This window comes from Rissa tridactyla, chromosome 10 (genome assembly GCF_028500815.1).
Source record: "Rissa tridactyla isolate bRisTri1 chromosome 10, bRisTri1.patW.cur.20221130, whole genome shotgun sequence".
NCBI classification, from domain to species: Eukaryota; Metazoa; Chordata; class Aves; order Charadriiformes; family Laridae; genus Rissa; species Rissa tridactyla.
The window spans coordinates 17,242,478-17,264,178 of NC_071475.1; the positions used below are offsets into that span (position 1 = coordinate 17,242,478).

The following is a 21,701-nucleotide window of genomic DNA, read 5'->3' on the forward strand; positions in this document are numbered from 1 at the left end:
CAGTCACTCATTCAGTGTCGTAATCTGTGTTCTGGCTTTGGATCCCATCTCTTTAGGTGATGAATGCATTCAAGCCACTCAGAATAGTTCTGAACATCTTTTTTCAAGGCCACACTTAATGTTTAGTGTAAGCTGATCAACCTGTGAATTGCGAGGGCAATGAAGGCCTTGTGATCATTAGCCTCAATCTGTAAGAAGTGGAAAAACAAGGAGAAGGTATAATTTCTGTCTCCAGGGGGTAGTGTGCACATATATCGGATTGTGTAACATGCTGTGCCTTACCCTTCTTACCTACTCCTGCAGCTAGAATTGGGATGTCACCGGGTGTTTCCGCTACCATGGCATGGCTATTTGGTCTTTCCCAAATGTTGTTCATTGGGAACACTGCTGCAAAGGAGTAGGCCTGATCCTGTTACCATTCCTTCTCTATAGCTGCCTCTTTTAAATTTCCAGTTTCTTTGCTGCATCCAGTATGTGAGCTATTTGTCCTTTCCAAGGTTCCTTGGGGCTTATTTCCACCCTGCCTGGTACTCTTTCACTAGAGGAGATGAGTTGAATATTGATTAGTGGCAATATTTTTCCCACTCAGCGTTTCCAGTGGATGACTTTTTGTGCTCTTCTGTGCTTTCCCTCAAACTTCCTGCAGCGCTCTCCCAGTATTACCAAAACTATTATTATAATGTCAAATTTTGACATGCACAAAAGCGCCACAGTCCTCATGCTGTTGGCCTGCTGAGGACTAGAAATGTTCCTTACCGCTGACTTGGTGTATCTCATTGGACAATCCCTTCTTTCTGCAGCTTGATGTTTAATCTGAGACAAGAAGCTGTAGGGATTTGGGGACTGGTGCTAGCAGCTTGTGTGTAGCACCCAGCACAATGAGGATGCAGAACTGGAACTTCTGAACCCTCAGGAAATACTAACAGACAGGCATTTGTATGCTGCTACAGGAAGAGGAATAAAGTGGTCCTTTAGAAGGCTGCTGTATCACTCATGTTCTAGTTGCGTGGGAAATAAGCTTAAAATTCTCCCTACAACTTGTATAGAAGAATAGGCAACTGCTGCTTTTTTGGCACTTCTAATGCAAGCGGTAAGTTTGAAGGGGGGACGGAATCTGAAGGAAGATTTGAATTCTTCAGTCTCTGACCATGTGCCTGTTGTCCAGGACTGCATCAGAAACCTGTTGGATCTCTGCTGTGCTTACCTGGAACAAATGGGAGTTAGTCTGTGTCTAACCACTGGCATGTGTAGCGCTTTATTTTTGTTTTGTGTGTTTATATTAAATTGTGAGTGTATTTGGGAAACTATTATTTGTATGTTGCTGTAGCAAACCTGTTCTATCCGGGAGGAAAGCTGTAAGTGTACGTAGCAAAAATACTTTTCACTTAATTTATGTCAACAAATCTGTAGAGGATGTTGTGTCTATAGGCTTGTCTGTTCCACTTCTTTCAATTTATAAAGGCACATTCAGTCTTTGATAGCAGTTTCTATTTTGGGAGGAATATGTTCTGTTGGACTTCTTTTTTCCTTTTTTTTTTTTTTTCCCGCTCCCTTCAGAATGCCATGACTTCGGAGTCACTGCCTGTTTTGATGTGATTTGTTTTGTGCTAAACTTTGTCTAAATACACGGAAATATTTAGACTGATAAAAATAGTTTTGTGAAACATTGCTCCTCTCCAGTATTCCTCACTTGTGCTTGTTCCTGAACATTTTGTCTTAAGCAATGTCTTGAACATTTTTTTTTTTTGCCCTCCCAACCCTGACTGGTTTATTACAGTCACAGCGTAGCTTCTGTATCCTCAGCTCTGTTATCTTTGAGTAAGATTCACCACTGTGCAGTTTTCTGGCTATGCATTTGTTTCTGCCCTTTCTGTTTATTTGTCTTTTGCATTTTTTTAGAGTCTCCGTTCCTGAGAGTATGGTCAGAGAGCTGAATGGCTGGGAAAGGTGGGTGGGAGTAGAAGGCAGAAGTACACTTTGTCTCAGCTGGTTGATGGCAGTGTCTTTGGTTTGAAATATCTGTGCTATTTAATGCTGTGTTGGTTGAACAAGCTTAGTCACGCTAATGACTGCGCGTGCATTTTGAAATTGCTGCTACTAGATCAATTCTGGGAAGGTCTCTCGAGTGAGATGTTGCTATGAGAAGACCTCAAAACCTTTGGAAATAACAGAGGATGAAATGGTAATATGGAAATACCTTAATGTGTTTTAAGGAAGCTAAAACTCTTCACGCTGGGAGTGACCACATGAAGACTCCGGTTTTGCTGGCATAACCTTGTGCCAGTGTATTTGAAAGCACGCAGGACTGTGGAACACAGGCTGCAGTGTGAGTTGTGCGTCTGTCCCAAATGTGATCTTTAGGTATTTGTCTACCTTCAGGATTTATGATGAGTTTGCTTTTACAAAGGAGAGAAAGAAGGGCAACCAGAAACAAAATGGATATGAGATTTCCATGTGATGCCCATTGGGAAGATGTGGACTCTTAATAGAATAGTGTGTCCTTGCCACTTGATACATGGTGAGAAGCTCCTTACTTGGCTTCTGAGATCCATGATCTTAATTGAAGGAGGATAACTCTGCTTCTGTCAGGAAGTGTATGTGTGTGGTGGAGTTTTCTGATGGTGGTTGTTGTGGCTTTTCTGGTGGATTTTTCAGCCTGTCACTAGTTCAGCTCACTTCCCCAGCAAACTTGGCCATAGGCTGCCTCTTCCAAGTGCTCATCCCTGCCTCTGCCCATTCCAGCATGGGCAGAAGCTCAGGCTTAGTGCAGTCTGCGAAGTAAGGTGCTCAGCAGCTGACATGAAACTTCACTCTCTGCGTCCTTGTCTGTTCATTCTAAGCAGAACAGTTTGTCTGTTGCGCCTGTGCTTGAACACACGTAATTATTTCCCAGCTCTGTTTAACTGCATCTCCGAGTGCCTGCCTCATCCTTCTCATGTGCCTCCTCCTGTGTGCTTTCTGAAAGGTTGAAAATGTATTAAAATAGATGCATGGTGTGAAATGCCTGCTTTTGCTCAAGCCGTGCTTTAGCAGTCAGCACCAATTTAAAGTCTCTCAGAACTGACTTGTTTTAAGAGCAAGGCTTCTTGAAAATGCAAGCACCTGTGCTGTACAAAGATGATCCTGGGTGCATCAATTCTGGCTTCTCTTCTGTAAAACTACTAAGAGAAAAGCAGTTTAAGCTAGGATTCTGTTCTTCAGTTAAAAGACTTGACAACTAACGCTAACCTTTAGAGAACACTAGGCTGTATGTTTAAAACATCAAATGATGTTGTAAGGAGTGCCTGCCTGCTGCTTCTGTTCTCCTGTGCTGCTCCAGGTGCCCGTTTGGTTTGAAGCCTCTGTCACTGCTTGGCCGCATGTTCCACATATAAGGGGTTGTGAAGCAGTGATTCTGTTTTGTTTCTGATGCCTTTGGATGTCCCCCCCATGACTTTGTCCTGCTAGTTGGTATCCAAAGAGAATAGCTGCCTCCTGCAAAACTCTAGATAGTACCACAGAGTACAGTGAATAGAAGCTAATGTACAAATACGGTATAATCTGCTGATGCTGCTCTGTCTGCCATGCAGTGACCTGTGCTTTTTACTACTGCTCCTCAGGTAGCCTCGGCTTCGTCTTCCTCCTGTGCTGAAAACTCTGGGTTTCTTGACTGCCAAGTCATAAATATAATGAGCAATTGGGTTCTGCTCTGAATACTGAATCTTATGCATTCAGTTATTCTGCTATATATTCAGTACAGATTTCTTGACTTAAAATGCTTGGAACCTTGGCCAAGTTAATTAATACAAATTGATTGCTTTCATTGATAGCTGGTCAAGTTGTGTTGTGGTGGGGTAAGCAAGAGCGTTAAGCCTTGGGTCTCCTGCAGTGAGTAGTTTGCATGGAATATCCTAGAAGTATAATAGGAGAGCATGTGATGACTGTAAAAATAAAATAAAAAAACAACAAAATGAAACTCTCTCCCCCCCAACTCTTTCCTTCATGATAGAACTTCTTTCACTTCTTGTCTTGTATCCCTGCCTGTTGGCTATTTCTATCATCAGTCACATGTTTTATGCTATCCCTTAGTGACAGTGATGTACTTTCAAAGAAAGTCTTTTGGGAAAGCATGTGCAGGGAAGATCCCATGGTGAATCTGGCACACACAGTGGTCCATGAAATTTGCTGTCTTGTGGTGCATGTGTCTTGATTCTAGGTAATGTTTGACGTTCTGGCCCCTGGAGTTCCATGATTATGTGAAAATCTTGGCTTAGTGCATTTTACTTTCAAGGTTCTAGTATTCATGGTGTAAGGAGGAGCTTGGAAAATGTACGTTCTGAAGACTTGGCAATTGAAGCCTGAAAGGTGGATTCATCACTCCTCAAATTTGTTTTAAAAAAGCTTATATTTCTATGGGACATTGTTTATGATTCATGAATGCTTAGAATTGTCAGTAGTGGGGGTATCTTACATCTGAAAATCTTTCTCAGTATGCCTTTTGATGCTGCTCTGTGTGTATCTGTGTGCGAAACCTCCTTTTCTGCCTTAAACCTTTCCATCAGGTGGCTAACTGAAGGTTGCATTCAATAAAACTCAAGTTTCACCACTCTTAATAAATGAACAGGAGTTTTAGAAACTTCTAATTCTAAAGGGAAGAGAGAGGGAACAAGGAAAAGCCTGAAGCTGTAAAACTTTGTTTGTTCCTGTCTCTGTCTTAATGCTGTGGATGTTCTGCCATGGATATGGTGTCTTAAACTGGGGGCGAAAATGTGGGAAATAGTAAATGCATGCTAGTGAGCTTAGCATGTTAATCGTGGCCTACTTGCCTGACAGGTAAGAGCTTTTTAAACTTTGTGTAAAGATTGCTGATGTCAAATGAGAAACACCTTGTAAAGCTGTAATGAATGGAGCTTTACAATGCTTTGTTTTCTTTCACATTTTTTTTAAAATCTATCTTTTAAATCTGTTTGCAGGGGCCAGCTACCTGTGTAGCGTTTTCAAGAGCTGGAGACTTATTTGCCTCCGGAGGTTCTGATGAACAGGTATCTGACTAACTTAATTTGATCGTTTTGTGCCTTGTTACTGTTTTCTTGGCATCTTACTGCTTTCAAAGAGGAAACAAATATTAAAAATAGTGAAAGATATTAACATAGATTTTGCTTACCAAGGAAGCGCTTCAGATGGATTATCTGGGAATGGGTATGTACAACAGAAGAAATACTAGCCTACGTACAGCCCTTGTTATATGTCCTTCTGAGGCATCTGCTGCTGAGGAATAGAATATCATGGGCTGTGCTGATGGATCAGCTTCTGATCTGCCACTGTTCTGAGACACAAGGGTAAGGACAAGGCAACCAGGCAGGGATGCTTCCTCTGAGTACTCTTCCAGGCTCCACTGACCTACAGTGCTCTGTGTTTGATATTCCTCAGTGCTTTCCTCCTCCCACAGACCTGTCCTCTCAGTCTTATGTGAGCTGCTGTGGCAAAGCCAGCTCCAGTGACTGAGATCAGGTGGTTTTGAGTCTGATTGGACACAAATATAGGCTGCAAGTCTCTCTATTAATGGTGCAAAGCTGCGCTAATGCTGCAGTTGCACAGCTCTTTGGGTCAGAGCTGGACTTTTCTCTGCTGACCTTAATGTGTGCGCTCGGGTTGAGAGCCTGGGTGTCTCATACTGCTGATAAAGGGGTTTTGTGAATGAAGCACTTGGGGCAGAAGGGGAAATCTCTCCCTTCTACTTCCGGCTCCGAGTTATTATCCAGATCCACACTTCTTTAAAACCTGCTGCGTTTTGTTTTCTGTTGATAGTGGGGGAAAGCAAAAATGTACCCAGTACGTCTGGACTGTGCTGAAATGACTTGCTGGGTTCTCTATGCAATGTGTGTGCTCAGTTGTATACTATTGAGGAGGAACCAGTGCTAGGATTGTAGCTCATGACAGTTTCATGAGCCACTGCATTTTAACTGTTTTATAGATTTGCCTAGATATGTGGCATAGTTTGTGATCCTCTCTCTTTGAGACCACTTTTTATTTAAGGCTTTAAACAGACTGTTTTGAAGTAATGCATCCTGTTTTTGTCTTAATAAAATTATATTGGGGTCACTGTTAAGGTTTGGTCTTGAAATGCTTATCTAACACAAGAAATAAATATGCCTTTTTGCTGTTGTTTCTCTCTTCCATAAAAGCCCTGATGTAGCTGGAAGTTGCAGCTATATAGCAATTCATTGTTACTTATTTTCAATGGAAATCTTCAGAAATTATTTGTCATTGATTTTTTTTTTTTTTTTTAGGCATAGCCAAGAAACTGACTTTTTATTTATTTCACTTTTAGCTTCAGAGGATATGTTAGCCTGCGTTTCTCTGTTGTGTAAAGTACTTCAAAAGGCTTCTTTTATCAGGTCCTTCTTTGTGTTTCCTATGGTTGAGATTTTTTTTAAAGAAAGCAATACTCGTTGTAAAGTATCACCTGGTATTGCTAAACTGAAACAGTGAGTGATAATGCCTCCCTAGAAAGTGCTTTGTTAAAGGTATGTTTTGGCACGTGGTCATATGCTGACTTCTTCGGCAGCCCTTTCCATCGTAGCTCAAGGTTGCGTGATTCTGAATTGTGTGCATTGGGAAGGGTGGCTCTTGGCTTTCCCGTTCTTAGCTCCCATGAAGGAGTTGCCTCTCTCCACTTAGGTATGTGTCTGAAAATGCAGGCAGTGTGTCCTTCTGTGGACGGAGAAAGAACTTTAACATACAACATATGTATGTATGAAATACAACATTAGTCTTAGACTTCCAGTTGTGTATATACAAGAAGCTTTTTCAGTGGAATGGACTTTGCTGAACACTAGCTTTCTGGATCCAAGAGAAATAACAATAACTTATTTTTGTGGAGTAATTTAGACACGTAGCCTGTCTAAAATAAACCATGATTAATTACTGAACTGCCAACAGGGCTGTTGTAGGAGCCTGCTGGAATCAGGTGGTGTGACTTGCACCCTATGCTGCAAATATATGCTGGTTTTAGCATAGTGTGAGTTGCCCTGCTGAAGATACGGGCAGACTTCAGTCCAAACTAGTGGTCTGAATGAGTATCCATTTTCCTGTCATTGCTGCTCGCAGAGCTGTGTTCATTGCCCTTAACCCCCGGGTTAGACTAGGTGGCAATGCCCATCTTTGTTGTAATAGCACCCTTGCTAGCTCTGAAGAGACAATCTGTACAATGAGAGCATCACTTTTTTTCTGCTACACAATGGAATGGCCTCATTGGCTAACTATGCAGCTCAGAAGAAAAATCCTTTTATTTGGGTGAAGCACGGATGAGAACTTGCAAGTAAATAATAAACGCTGATGTTTCTAATAACCAAGACTTTGGAAATAGTTGATTGATTGCTCTTAAACATTTTTAGACTTCTAGAGACACTGCTAAGGATTTTGCTCCATAAATTTGCTCTTGATATGGTGAAGTGGTTTATATGTTAGAGGCCTCTTTTCTGTTCTGAAATGAATACTGCATTATGGATAGAAGACGACTGTAAGTGGGACTTAAGTTTGGTATGTAGCTGACAAACTAGCTCAAGATTTCTAATGCTAGTCTCAAAATACTAACTCTCCTTTCCTATGAATGAATCTGATGATAAACCAGTGACTGTTTGTTTGGGGTGTGGCTGATAACTGCTATAATGCCAAGCATTTTAATATATTTGTGGTTTTAATGGTATATTCTGTATGTTGCTTTGAAGTTCTCGTGGTAGCTCTAGCGTCATGATGTTCCTGACACAAAGAATGTTGAAAGACGTAGATCACTTACCCATTGAGAACTCAGTTATGCTATGTCTGTATTCAGTAGTATATTTACAAATTACATCCTTAATTTAATTGATGCCAAAACTTTCTTAAGTAAGCTTTGGTGTGCGTCTGACTCTGATGTGTTGACAAAATTGACCTTTAAGCAAATGTAGATGGAAAACAGAGATAACTTAGTCACTTGCCTTTCTCCTGCAGGTGATGGTGTGGAAGACTAACTTTGACGCAGCAGATTATGGTGATGTACTGAAAACACAGAAGTCTGGCGCTAGTGTGGAAGGGACCCATCGTACTCTGGTACGTCAGCATGTAGAAATCCCGTGGAGTTCCTTTTCAGTACACTTTCTGCAACTGGAAAGCACATGTCTCTTTCAGGCAGTTGAACTCTAGAGCCATCTCTCCTTGGTATTTATTTGAGCTGCAGGATGTCTGTTTTTAACTGATCTCATCTTGTTTGTTTTGTTAAACTGTACTTACTTTATAGGAAAATGATATATGATGATTTTAAAAGGGAAGCAAATTTAGTGCAGGTATATATGCATTTTTTTATTAACAGCCTGTGTGTAAGAATGTGTGATAGGCTTGGATGGCAGTCCACAAAAAAAGCACAGACATGAGTAACAGCTGAAGTCAGTTTTTCTAGCTGATATGAATCCTTTCAGCTGGTGTCAGTCCTGAAAATAGATATTGTTCATGATACCTTTTCACTGACAGTCAGCAGGGACAAAAGAAATCTGTGCAGAGACTTCACGCTTGAGAAATAGGTGACGTATTGTACCGGAGCTTTTTTCTTAAATACTTGGAGGCACCAGTTCACATCCGTTCCCTGAACCACGTGTTATGAGACATTTGAGTGTATCTAATGGATAACTCCACCAGCTGAGTAAATTCAGTGTGATGCACTGATCTAAGCGTAGAACCGATGTTGGATGTCATGGCTATTATGAGAGTAACCCTTTAAAGTTACTGCCTGTATGAGTTACAAGTTTTGCACGTGGTGATGCTTTACTTAAACTTGATTACTTTGTCTTGTCGATCTTTGGGTATTTTTGATACACTGGAGTATTCCTACAGGATTCTGAGATACATTATTACCATGGATGGTTTTTGGTACATCTTGTTCAACTTGAGCTATAAGCTGAAAAGCAGTTTGTGAACCAGGGGGTTTATGCATATATGGCACTGCCTCAGTTGAAAGGTAAGTTTCTAGCCAACCTCCGTTCCTTCGTGGCAGTGTCTTTAATCTTACCGACTTAGATCTTCTTTATCAGGCTACTAAACTTATAGTAGCATTTTTATTTAATGTGACTTCAGTCCATTGCTGGAGGTGTTGGAATAGCTGTAGTATTTTATAACAGACAAGATTTGAGTCTGCAGCTCTAAACCTGGTGCCTTACGATGTGGAGTGATCTATAAAGAAAGCAAAGAAAACCAGGGGATGTTTGTGGTAGGGGATTGGGAGAGGATGGTAGGAAGCAAACACAGAAGGAAGGAGGAGGTGAAAGCGTTTATTGATCTTTGGCTGGTTTTGGCTAAAACTGACTTCTTCCTTTTCCTCCTCTCCTGTGTTCTAACCCTAAAGTTACGAGGCTATGAAACTAGCAGTCCAGTGACCTCTTTGTTAGCCTGTTGAACTGGACTGACTTTGAACTCTTATCTGCTTTAACTTAAGATATTGTGTAGTATAATTCTGGACTGAAATACAGCAGGGACAAAGAAGGCCTTTGTGGGAAGAAATAGTGTTTTCAGTTTGTAATGTTCCAAGGAATGGCTTAAATAGTGTAGATGGGGTGGCTGCTAATAGGAGATTATGCTATGGTAAGGTTACCCTGGCCTATACCACTGTTATTACTAGAGTATGTTAACAAGCAGTGATTTAAGGAAAGGAAGGAAATGCCTGAGCTTCTCTAAAACTTAGCTTTGTGTTACAAAACCTGTGTCAGCAGGTGGCAAGGTTTGCATTGAAGGTAGCTGCTGAAAAAAACCCTTGAACGATGACTAACCACACTGAACTGTCTGTCCAGAATTGCCCCTGTGGAAGAGTTTACCTGACAATACCGCTAACAGGTGCTGCTGGTACCAACTGTTTGGGTTCTACTGACAGGCAAATCCATGTCATGCTGTCTGACAAGGGCTTGCTCTACTCATGCTCTGACCCTATGGGAAACAGGATGCTGCAAATTCTTTGAGGTGCAATGTATTGGTTTGGACTAGGTGCTGTGTTTTTACAGAGGGCAAAGTGAATCCATGCTGAGTCACGCAGAAGAAACACAGACTTTGGTTTGGGGACCTAAATTACTTCAAAGGAGTGAGTATTTTGAGCTGCCACCCAAATGCAGCCTTTGGCTTGAGTGTGCAGCATGGGAGCTGCTGATCCCAGCAGTACTACCTGGATATAAAAAGTGTTATGTGCGACTTCCAGAAGATCAAACTTGAGTGATAGTCAGTGGGATTCTTCCTTCCAATTTATTCCTTGGGCAGATATGGTGTTATCTTTTGGTCTGAATAGCACAAATGATGCTTGCATTAGGTCTGCCAGATCAGCTATGGGCACGGATAGAGGCTAGTAAATTAAACCTTTACCTTCAACAGTAAAATTCTCCCTGGTTATAAAGCAGGGGTGAAGGTGGTTGCAATGGAGAGCTTGGGTGCCAGTTGGCACAATTAAGACCAATGTCTTAATCGAATAGTCTGTTGATGCAGTTCAACAATGTGATTTCTCTTACGCAGTTAAGAACATTGTTTTACCTTGGAAACTTGGTGCAGCTCTGTCCTCCCATAAAGGAGTGGAGTTTCAGTTTTTGTCTCGTGTTGCACAGTTTGAATGGTGCTGCCAAAGCCAATGTAGTCTAAATTTTGGGGTGGCGTCAGCTGTATCGTGGCTGCCTGTTATAAGAACAGTCATGTAGCATGCTAGAGCCTGTACCTGGCCTCTACTAAGAGCTCACCACACTTCATAAGAATGGAAATGCAAAATACAACTAGTGCTCAATATTTCTGTGTATTAAGTTGTTAGGAATGCAACACTTAATATTAAGGCAGTTATAATTGCTGAAGCTAGAAGGGAAAGAATAAACAGTGTAGTCCAAGAGCTAGTTTTGAATAGTATAGGTTAAGCTTAAATTTAGAATTGATATGAAACGTTCTTTGCTGTTAAAAAGAAGCTGATATCTCTGAAAATGGCTTGGCTTGTTATTTTAAGGAATAAGTACAGCCTGAACATGGAAATCTTGGCTCCATAAGAACTTGTCCATTCATGGCAGTCTACTTTTTTTCTTTCAAGTAAATTTCATGACTTTTATCTTTTAGAACTGTATCATGCCAGGCTCTTAAAGTGTACTGTCACTAACTTACTGCAAGACTTAAATTTCGCTGTATATTGAGTTCCTCCTTCCTTGGAGCAAAGAGTTTGCTTTTTAATAACAAGGTATTTATTTTGGTGGATTTTGTGTAGTTGAGATCAGTTATTTTTCCCATCAAAATCAGACTTGAAACTGCCACCTGTGGTTCTTGATTCCATGCCAAGATCACCTTTTCCTTCAATGAGGAATGAAGCTGCTTCATCCTTCTCTACTGCTGTGTTAGTGCATCGGGATTCTGCTTCTTCAATAATACTGAGATTTTGCAGACATTTTAGGATTTGAAACGGCTCTATAGGTTGTTATTTGGGTTTGGTACCCTTGAAACACATGAACACTATTCTTGAATCTGTTTTCACCCTTTACTTAATTCAGAGAATATTTTTCCAAGGAGAGCTTATGCTGTCATGTGTAGCTGTGTCACTTTTTTTGTCCTTAAGCATTGTGAAAGCACAAATGGTAACCAGAACGGTGGCTGTGTAAAAACACTCAGTTTAGTATCTTGCTTCTCACGGGGAGAGTCAGACTAACATGCAGTGCTAAGAAAGAATAACTAAACAGACTTCAAAACTAGTTTGTCATCAAGATGAACAGGAAGAAAAAAGAATCCTAAATAGCCTGTGGGATCAGAGGCATGAAACACTGTCAAGGTTGATGAGCTTGAAACAAACTTACTTTAAAACAATTTTCACTTCCATAGGCAGAGGGAGACCAGAGCCTTTAGAAGATGTTGGTTTCTCAGGCAGTTGGTTAAAGTTCATTATGAATCAGGGTATTGGGCTTGTTTGCAACAATCAGCATGGACTTCAAAGTTGTTCTGCCCACCTGCTTGTGTTTTCTGTAAATAATATGAGGTTTGGGAGATGCAGCTTGCTTTGAAAGTAAAACTGCTCTGTGCAAGGACTAATGTGTATGAAAGGGAAGCTCACGATGAGCAGGAATTGCACTCATGACTGGTGTAAAAGCATAGACGCAAAAGTGTGATAAAGAAAACACTGAAGCTGTCAGAATTGAGTTACAAATATCTGTTAGCGTGGATGTGAGGCTCTAAATGTTAGATCTGAGTTACAGTAGCTCTGAAATAAATTCTTACTCTTAAATTATATGCTAACGATTGTTGCTATTAAGTGTTGCATAATTGCCTTGAAAACCGAAGTTAAGGGCACTTGTCTTGCATGCTTGTAGGAAGCTGACTGGGAGAAATGAAGTCTTAGTCTTGCGTCTTGATCTTATAAGCATTTGTGTTTGTTTTAATCTAGAATCTAAGGGGTAAGAGTAAATTCTTTAAGCTGTAGTATTGAGTGGTGAGGACCCAGAGGAAAATCGGAATGAGAGGTATAGATTTTGCACGTGACTTCATGGATACAGGCTCTTATGCTTGTCCTGGGGTCGGTGACTGTAAGCATGCATCTTCTGCATGAAGATTTGTGTAGAATCAGGTCGAAGGATATGTTAATGGATCTGATATGTTGTGAAAGCATTCATCATACAATTTGTTCTTTCCAGAGAAGGCAGATAACGTGTTTTGGTGGTGGTTTCTTCCAAATACAAGGAAAGCTTCGTACATGCAGTTACAGCTGACGTGAGTGTAGAAGAACACTTGTTTCATTATGTGGCGGATTTGCTGCTATTGTTGACTAATTCCAGGAAGACTATGTATGGTCAAGCGTTATGAGCAAATGCTGACCAGTTGATGTCACGTGGACAGTTAGAAAGTACTTGGGTGTTTAGATAAACTTGTATGCTGAAAATAATGAATAAAAACATTGTAGTATAAGCTAAGTTGGTAAACAGTTTTTCATACAATGTTATGGAAAATAGGAAATACTCATTGATAGAGAGATTCTTTACTCAAGTTTAAACATGAACCTTCTTTAGGCATGTTGTAATTCTTTGTGCAAAATACTATTTTGCAAAGGAGGAGGCTGACAAGGAAACTTTAGACTAAGTCTTTACATGTAGCTTTCTAAAGAAAAGTACTTTAAAATGTGCTTGTGTTGCAGAAGGTCAGAGACAAAGATATCTTGAAGAGGGGGAGTGGGAATTTCAGGTGTCCAGAAGGCAGTGAAATGCACAGTCTGCAAGGGTTGTGTATAGTCTGTTTATCTCAAACCAAGGGTATCGTGGTGAGAGAGATAATAGGTACAGCAAACATAAGCTTTAAGTGATGGGGAAACGTTTCTCTTGCCATGTCAGCTGTGAATTCTGCAGCCATATAACTTAAATATATGCAGTTCAGTTTTCAGCTCCTGGCAGGACTCTGAGAGACCTGCTTGTGTGAGTGGATGTGCAGACAGACTCAAAAGCCAGTAATCCCTTTGTAGGGCAACTTGGGAGACATGGGCAGAGGTGCAGTGTTGTCCTCTGTCGCTGTCTTGCCAAGAAGTTTCTCTGCTCTTTTGAAGTTCAAGAGCACAAATGTTTTAAGTATCTTTACCTCCTTTGAAGTTAAACGGTATTCAATTATGGAGCTACAAAATGTGAAAGCTAATGGCATAGCAGACTTCACAAAGGGAAGCTTGGGAAGAGCAGCACAGCACTTCAACGGAAGGGACTTTTAAACAGGTGAGTAGCCCGTGAGGATCTTTCAGTTAAGACAGGCTTTTTTCTGCACTGCTGGGTTTAAAATTTTCTCCAGGCATTGGAATATGCTTATTTCTTCAGTGGCAATTTTTCCAAAACGTTTTGTTGAATAGGAGAGTAATTCCAAATCTGATCATAAAGCTGTCTGAGGGCTATAACTGAACATCCAAAGCTGACTCCACCTCTCTCCTTTGCTGGTTCTGTTTTGTGTTTGGTGACCTTGGGTGCCTCCTGTGCTCAGCCCGTGGTCTCCGTGCTGACTGCAGCAGTTCGTTCTGTCAGCCACTCATCCCTTGTGTAAATAAATTCCTCCTCAGTTACTCATAGGCCAGATGTGCCTTTTCTTTTTCTGACCTTTTGGCTTCCGAATTGGTAACTATCTCTAATTTTGGCATCTGTTAATACTTATGAATACTTTTGTACATTTTTTCTTTTTTTTTCCCTTGCTGCAAAATCCCCTCCCGGGAAGTAGTTTCATTGCAGAGCTGCAGCTCTTCACAATTGGATGTGAATGTGTGTTGTCGTTTGCACCTCCTCCACCCCCTTCTATTTATTTATTTTTAAGAGTTACAAGGGAGGAATCCTGCATTCAGCAGCAGGGGATCCAACCTTCAGCCTTCAGGATAAATGTGGTCTGCAAAATTATTATTTTTCCTGATCTGCTTGTCACCTTGTTTTTCTGAGGATACGTTCCCACTCCAAGAAGCTTTAGTCTGGTACAGGATTGTCTTCCTTTTGGAGTACGTAGGTAGATTATTTACTTAAAAGAACAACAGTGCGATGAGTGCTCAAGATGTTTCCACTGTTCTCTACCCTCCTTGGCCGTTGAAGCAGAAGCTTCATACGGATGGGCAGGAGTCTTCCTAGGACGGATCACGGGATGCTCAGGAGCTCTTCCCCACATCCTTCACAAGCAGTGCAGTTGCAGATGGTTACTCGTAGCTGCCTAACCTTTCACTCTTCCTTCACTGAAGGAAGCCCACTCATGTAAGCCTATTGCAATGTGTGACCTTGTTTGTGTGGGGGTTTTTTTTGGTGGTTTTTTTTTTTTTTTTGCAAGGAGAGAGGGGCTCAACAGGAACAGGGGAAAAGGCTTCTTTCCTCTCCCTCCTTTGTGATGTGGACAAAGCTGGGACTCTACCTTGGCCTGTGCCTGAAGAAGCTGTGCTTGCAAACCTTCTGAGAGCCAGAAGGATGTAATTTTCTTTCATTGTTCATATCCTTCTTTTAGCAAGAGCAGCTAATAGTTCTTTCTGTGCAAGCAGTGTGCTCCCGTGGTGTATTCCCCTCATCTTGCTGGAAACCAGAGATATAGAGCGGAATGAACTCTAACCCTCAGGAGGTACCAGGCACTTAGTCGACTAAGTTGTCATGGTGAGCAAGCCTGGCGAGTTGAGAATGTTTGCTTGAGCTCTTCCTGCCCAGTTCAGCATCCTCAGACTTGGGGAAAATAATCATTCTTCCCATAGTGGTAGTGTGATTAGTAGGAACTATGGCTAATGTGAGCCAGAAAGAGCAGACTGCCCGTTCATTTATAAACACATGTTCTTGTTAACAAAAGAGATGGAAACTTAATCTTATGTTGTGTGTTTACAGACCTATCTGATCTCCTTCACCCTGATACAGATAACCTAGTTCCAGCCCAGAACATCAGGCAGGAAGGCATCAGTGTTGCATCATCTATTTTGTGGGTAGCCTGAGTGAGTAACCCTTCAGTTTCGTCATTGAAAAGGCTGGATCCAACTGAGTCCAATGAATTAAGAGTCCCAGCTGTAATTCATTGGAGAATAAAGTCTAGCAACAGTACCATGTGTCTTCATCTCAGGAAGCAGAGTTTATCTGAGCAGAACTGGCTAGCTGTATCAGTTGACTGTGCTCTTTGTGGAGCCTCCCTGCAGATCTCACCGTTTCTCTGCATCTTAATTTGACTCTGAGGCTGCATCAGAGCAAAATAAATGGTTTTCTCTCACTCCCCTAAATGAGTGTTTACCTCGCAAACAGCTAACAGCAGAGCTTCTTTCTGGATGATACTCTGGAAAGCCTCTGTTATGGCTAGCCCTCTAATATTCTGTTTCAGCTTGTTGTTGCTGTGTGAAACTGAATTTTCCACAAGCTAGTGGGTTTTGCCCCTATGTTGTTGCTCTTTTCCCTTGAAACTTTTGCGTTTGCTTTTCCATTGATCTGGTAAACGTAAGGAGAGAAGGGTGTGCATGACAAATGAACGCTTATGTCTTCTCTGATTTTGTGTGTTAATGGTGGGGTTTTTTACACATTATTGCAGGCTGTTTATCAGAATTTTCGTACCTTGATTGATGAGGGGCTTGAGAGAGGAAAAAGCAGGGTATAGGCACCTTCAGCTTGGCTTTCCGAGAGGCTCTGAATGACTGCAACAACCTGGAATAGCTTTGCCTGTTAGTGGATGGGAGCAGCCGTGCTGCTACAGCTGTTTTCCCTTGTGTTCTGGTTTGACGAGATTTTTTGCAGAAATAAGAGATCAGCTTTTAATTTCTGTCATTTTACAGCGAATAGATTTGTTCTTTAAGGCTCTGGAACAATAAGGCAAGTCCTGACAAGTCATTATTGGTCAGAATAAAAATTGCCTTTTAAGTTCAGCATCTCAGGCTAATTAATGTAAATTCATCCACTTAGGTTGCCACTGTATGTGGCTTGTTTTAATGCTTGAGTCATAATTCAAAGAGAAGAGACAGAGGCGAAATCTTTTTTCTTTTTTTTTTTTCAAGAAGCTATTCTGTGTCAGCTTTGAGATGGATGAAGATGGCTCAAGTTAAAGTTTCTAAGGTCTCAAACATTTCTGCTAAAATCCGAACTTCCAGCAAGAGTAATAACAAACGGGCATATTATGTGTGTGTCTGCTTATGTTTACATATGTGTATATATAACATGCATTATTTATATGTAAGTAACATACACAGGCATGCATATATGTATGTTACATAGCGTATACATATTTCATTAGAAAGAGGCAAATGATTCTGATGAAGAAAATAAGCTGGAAGCTGTTGTTCACACTTCAGGAGCTCGCTGTGCATGTTTTGCTTTTTGCCTTGGGGACTGTCGCTTTTAGTATAAAAGAACCTGGAGCTGGATAACCCAAGGCTGAAGATAAACACTTTGTTTCAGTGTTTGGCTGCTTTTTCTCGGGAGTTTTTCCCAAGAGCGATCTTAAAAGGGGCCAGAAAACAGTAGCTTGCTCAATTCATGGTGAAATTTCTTACCAATGGTTCTCATATTTATAGTTCTGTTTGTATAGTGGCTTATTTCCACGCAAAACTGTTCTTTTGAGGTTTTTGGTAATGTTATTCTCCAGGATAGCCAGTTGGGCATCACCTGTACAGCGAAGCTTAATTATTCCGTCCTAAATTCTGGAAGTCGTCTTCATATCTCCTAACAAAACGCTAGGACTGATGGGATGGGAGAATTGATTAAGGGAGGTAAAATGCCTAGGAAAAGTAGGAAAAGACAATGTCTAAAATGTTGAAGGTGATACTTAGCTTTTTCTTCTCAATAAATAAAGACCTGCTTTTTTTCTTTTTCTTTTTCAACAGCTGGTAGTCACTTAAGTTTTACCTGGTCATGCACTATTTCACTGGGCTCTCAGTGTCTGGCATCACTGTTCCTCATTTTCACTTATCACAGAAATGCCATTTGTGCTTGTGGAAATGTAATCTGTACAAAACTTTCTCATTTTTCTTCAATGTTTATAGAGAGCTTTTTTTAGCAATTTAAAAAGTAATTCAAATGGGAAAGGAGTTGACTATGGAAAATTAGTTCCTATTATTTTAGCATCTTTTCTTAGTAAGACTGTGTGAATTGGTGGAGAATTGTATTGATTATGAGTCATTTGAAAACCCTAGCTTTTAGAGGTGTGTTCCTTACTGGGTTTGGATTGTGGCGATCCCCTTCACCAGAACTTATCAGGAGCTGTGACTTCCATTCCTTCCAGTGCCAGATACACTCCTCCTCGGAAATCGGCGCAGGGATCTACTTTCTTTCAACTTTTAATACAAAATAAAGATCAGATAGCATAAAAATAATCCATGAGCCTGATCTCAGCTGGCACAGCAGTTGATGCCATGGTATATATGTAGTGGTGCTCAGTACAAGCCAACTGAAAAGCATGGACAGCATGTAGCTTGGGTGCTTTTAGCAGTCACTTGTTACCTGAAGTTACCTTGAAAACCATGATAAAGTGTCATTAAAAGTGACACTTACAGAATATAGCGGTAAGTTAGGTGGACCAGCAGACAGTGAACCAGAAGAGCAAGGTCACTGAAAACAAGGGAGGGGAGCAGCTTTTTCCTTCTGGCAGGAGCAGGGTAAGGACCTACTCTTGGCCAGGGAGTATCAGACAGCATCACTTTCAGAGATGGGATCCTAGTATTTCTGTAGGCAGATACAAATTTCACTCCGCATGCGGTCTTCTGTGTGTGGCCAGGCTGGTTTCACACATGTTTGAGTACTGTAGCTGGCTCAGTGCAAGCTGTTACCCCTGTTTCTCTCCTTCCTGGCAGCCTGGTCGGCAGAGCTGGATGGGATGATGCTGCTTCGCTTCAAGTACATGAACCTTACTCCATCCGCCCACCTCTGCCTGTGATTCACTTAGGCTTTGGCGCAAGAGTGCTTTGGGATTTAAAGAGGTTTGAGATGTACCTATTAACTGTATTTCTTCTTGGGTTTATCACAGACTTAATATTTATTGGCCTATGGCAAAACATGGCCATTACTCTAGAGGTGCCAAGTTTTAATGTTTTTAATTTGGTATTTTTAGTAGCACCAGTAGGTAGAAGGGTTCTGTCTCAATCATTTATGGCCTCTTGCATATCTAACCCAACTTACCTTTTGGTGTGAAGCAGAAATGTGGCGGAGGGGGGGAAAAGGGAATTAATGTTCTTTTCACTTCCCTTCCTTTTTTTTCCCCTCCTTCTCCCTCCCAGATCCCCTTCCACTATCAAAACTCGAGTCATGAAATAAGAGGTGACAGGGATGAACGGTCCTATGAATTGTTTCACAAAACTAATTTCACTTGTATCCTAATTGTAGTTGTTACCCTATGCTGCTTTGGACAGTAGATGTGGAGTAACGCGTCTTGGAGAATGCGATTGCTCCAGAAATTTCAGTGCTCTCTTGAAGAAGGGATGCTATTCCAGACCAGAGAGATGCGCTTGTGCTTGGAGATGTGTTCAGTCAATGGTATTTTTTATGTATCAGGGAGAAATGAGGTTACCTCTCAGTTTTTAATGAGTTGTCCTGTCTAGCATGGTGTACGCAGTCTGACCTTCCTGTGAAGCTTACCTTGAAGCTAATATGCTTCCACTGGATGTCACTGTTGCTCTCTGGGAACACATTTAAAATATCACTCTACCTGTGGTGAAAATGACTCCTCCAAATAGAAGACTTTTAATGGTATTTCTTTCTCATTTGGATTAGTAGAATTTGGGTCCAAATAAACAGCATACATCACTTTTGGGAGTCTTCTGGTCCTCTGTTGTTTCTAGGGGAATTTTCTTTTTTTTCAGTTAAGAAGTGAACTTAATTGCACTTAGTGAATTTCGATACATTAGATGTCTGTAGTGAATTGAATACACTGGATGTATGTGATGCTTAAAGGGAATGACATCTTTCTAGATACTTGAAAATTCATTCTTATTAACATCACATTCTCTTTAAAAAAAAAACAACAAACAAAAAACAGACAAACACATAACAGTAGGTACATGGTGGAAATTGATTTAAAGGGACTTAAAGGTAGAGCTGAGCCTACTCTCCTTGCACCACTCAGTTTCTACCTTTTAGTGGAGAGTGATGAAGGGAAAAGGAATATTTCCTCTGGATTGAATTATAAGAATCCTACTTTTTGTTAGTAGGTGTAAAATTCAGACAGGTGGTTATCCTGTCAATATGTCTTCTAAATATCACCATTTGGAAAGCAAAATGGCATGTTTTCAAATCTCTTTTGCAGTTTTACTATGTGGACGTACACGCGTTGTGTAGTTAGTGCTTGCCCCCCACCCCCGATCAGCACTATAACAGCTGGCCAGAATGCTGTTTAGCCAGAAGAATTTTTGTAAGAGACCTCTGGAATGAAGGCTGATTAATTTTCCCCTTCCCCCAAGTAGTTGCACTGTGCTGTCTTTAAGTGGTTGCTATAAATAAATCACTTCTGTTTTCCCTTTGTCACTGAGAGCTGTATTGTATTCTGAAACTGCTCATCTATTCTTCCTTTAATGTTCAGCTGCTTCTTGCTATACTCCCAGTGCTTAATAAGCAGATGTTGTAATAAGATATTTAATGGCAAATACATTTGTTCGGTTGTGCTGAGTAAATTGTGCACTTGAGCTCTGACTGAAAGAAATTAAACCTCTGCAGCAGTGTCATTGTTTCTGGTGCCTGTCCCCAGGATTCAGCTGGCACCTCACCTTGCAGGTGAGTCAGATGGGAGCACAGGTGTCTGTAATCATGATGCTCATCAGTACTGAGACTGTCACAAAGCCCATGCATATTTCAGGGCTTTTTCTGTATTTTTTTGCAATGGTTTTTTTTTTTTTTAAATCTGCTAGAATTTAAATCACTAGTGGCTGCCTCACCGCATGATACAGATTTCAATTAGCAGAAGGGTAGATTTAGTTGGGTCTATGAGGGTTTTCTTCTTCACTCTTATGGACAGTAGCAGGGATGATTTAATCCTCTCTTAGAAAATTTGAAAAGGTTTCAATCTGGGGGCAATTCAGTTCTTCCTCACTTGGGAGCACATTTCCTTTCAAATGTACTGGCCATTAAGGTAGTGGTAAGTACAAGGTGTGGTCTGGCTGTTAAGGGAAAGTTCCCAAACATTTCCCTCTTGTTAAGCTTCCCCTGAAGGACCCCACAGTGATGCTTACTGCTGTCTAATTTGGAAGCTGTATTAACGATTCGGTAGAGGCAGCCTTATTGCCTTTATAAGGCAGCTTCAACCGGTGTCACTGCCATATTTGAACTATGGTTCAGGTGGGTGCTTATGGCAGACAGTGTCTCTCTGAGCGTTGCACTCTTTCCAGGTTTTTTTATTAAAGAAGAGCGTGTTTGAGCTCACTAAATGTTTGTCAGCTTCTAAAATTAATGTGAAACAAAATTCAGGGTGTCCGTTCAGATCCGGGATACTTGTAAAATGCCCTGTGAAGTCCCAGTTGTTGTGTTTACTTAGCAGGCAAAGCTTTCCTTGACTATAAGAAAAATTTAGACTTTGGCATGGAAGACTCAGCCTGTTTTTCTCCTTGATGCCATGGTAGGAAGGCCATGGTATCGCTTTTCCCCTCTCTTCACAAGGCTTCTGTTAGCTGGCAGTGGAGGGATGTGCTTTGGGCAGTGTCAATACAAATATTCCTACTTGGGCTCCTCAGCATCTTCAAAATAAAAAAAAAAAGTAAGTTGAAATTAGTCTAGTGAATCTGATACAGATGGATGCAAACGCTCTGCTTTAACCTGTGAAAGGGAGAGTGCTGTGCCTTTGTGAGCAGCAGCAGTGTGCAGTGCATGTCCATGTTGGCTGTCAGCCAGTCCTTTGCCTCTGTCCGTCTGCTGTTCCGTACACCATGGGCTGCATTTCCAGCTTGCTGTGTGTGTCTAGCTGAGGGTTTGCAGGCGTTTTCAGTGAGCCCCACCTTGCACTGGACATGCCTACGTTGGGCAAATCCAGGCTTAACCTTGGTTGAGCGCTCTGTCTAGGGCCCCTGTGAGAAGCCTACTTGGATGGGTCTCAGACTTTGGATTGCAGCTTGATGCCATCAAAGTGGGTGGGATGAGTAAGAAGGTAGAGCAAACTGACTTCAGCTGCTCTGCCTGGCTGTTGGTGGGCAGCGATTCAGAGTGCTGTCTCTAGGTGTGGGTGTTGGATACTTGGTTTTTGCACCCGCTGTGGCAGGGTAGGATGTGTGTGTTCCTAGAACTGAATATTCAAAGACCTTGGCCAGTTGAGAGCCTCCCTTTTGG

General features: G+C 41.3%; 1 protein-coding gene across 9 annotated transcripts in view; it reads left to right on the forward strand.

The window, feature by feature from the left end:
• Positions 1 to 21,701, forward strand: part of POC1A (POC1 centriolar protein A) — an 84,975-nt gene that overhangs the window by 23,806 nt on the left and 39,468 nt on the right. For 8 of the 9 annotated variants that reach the window (XR_008468677.1, XR_008468678.1, XR_008468676.1 and 5 more), the window contains exons 8-9: positions 4,953 to 5,021; positions 7,972 to 8,070. Coding sequence is in view for 3 of the 9 variants with exons in the window: in XM_054216065.1 (XP_054072040.1) it covers positions 4,953 to 5,021; positions 7,972 to 8,070 (168 nt within the window). In the remaining 6 variants the exon portion in view is untranslated. Of the gene's footprint in view, positions 1 to 4,952; positions 5,022 to 7,971; positions 8,071 to 8,847; positions 20,218 to 21,701 lie in introns of those variants that run through there. The other variant, XM_054216067.1, reaches the window with a different exon arrangement.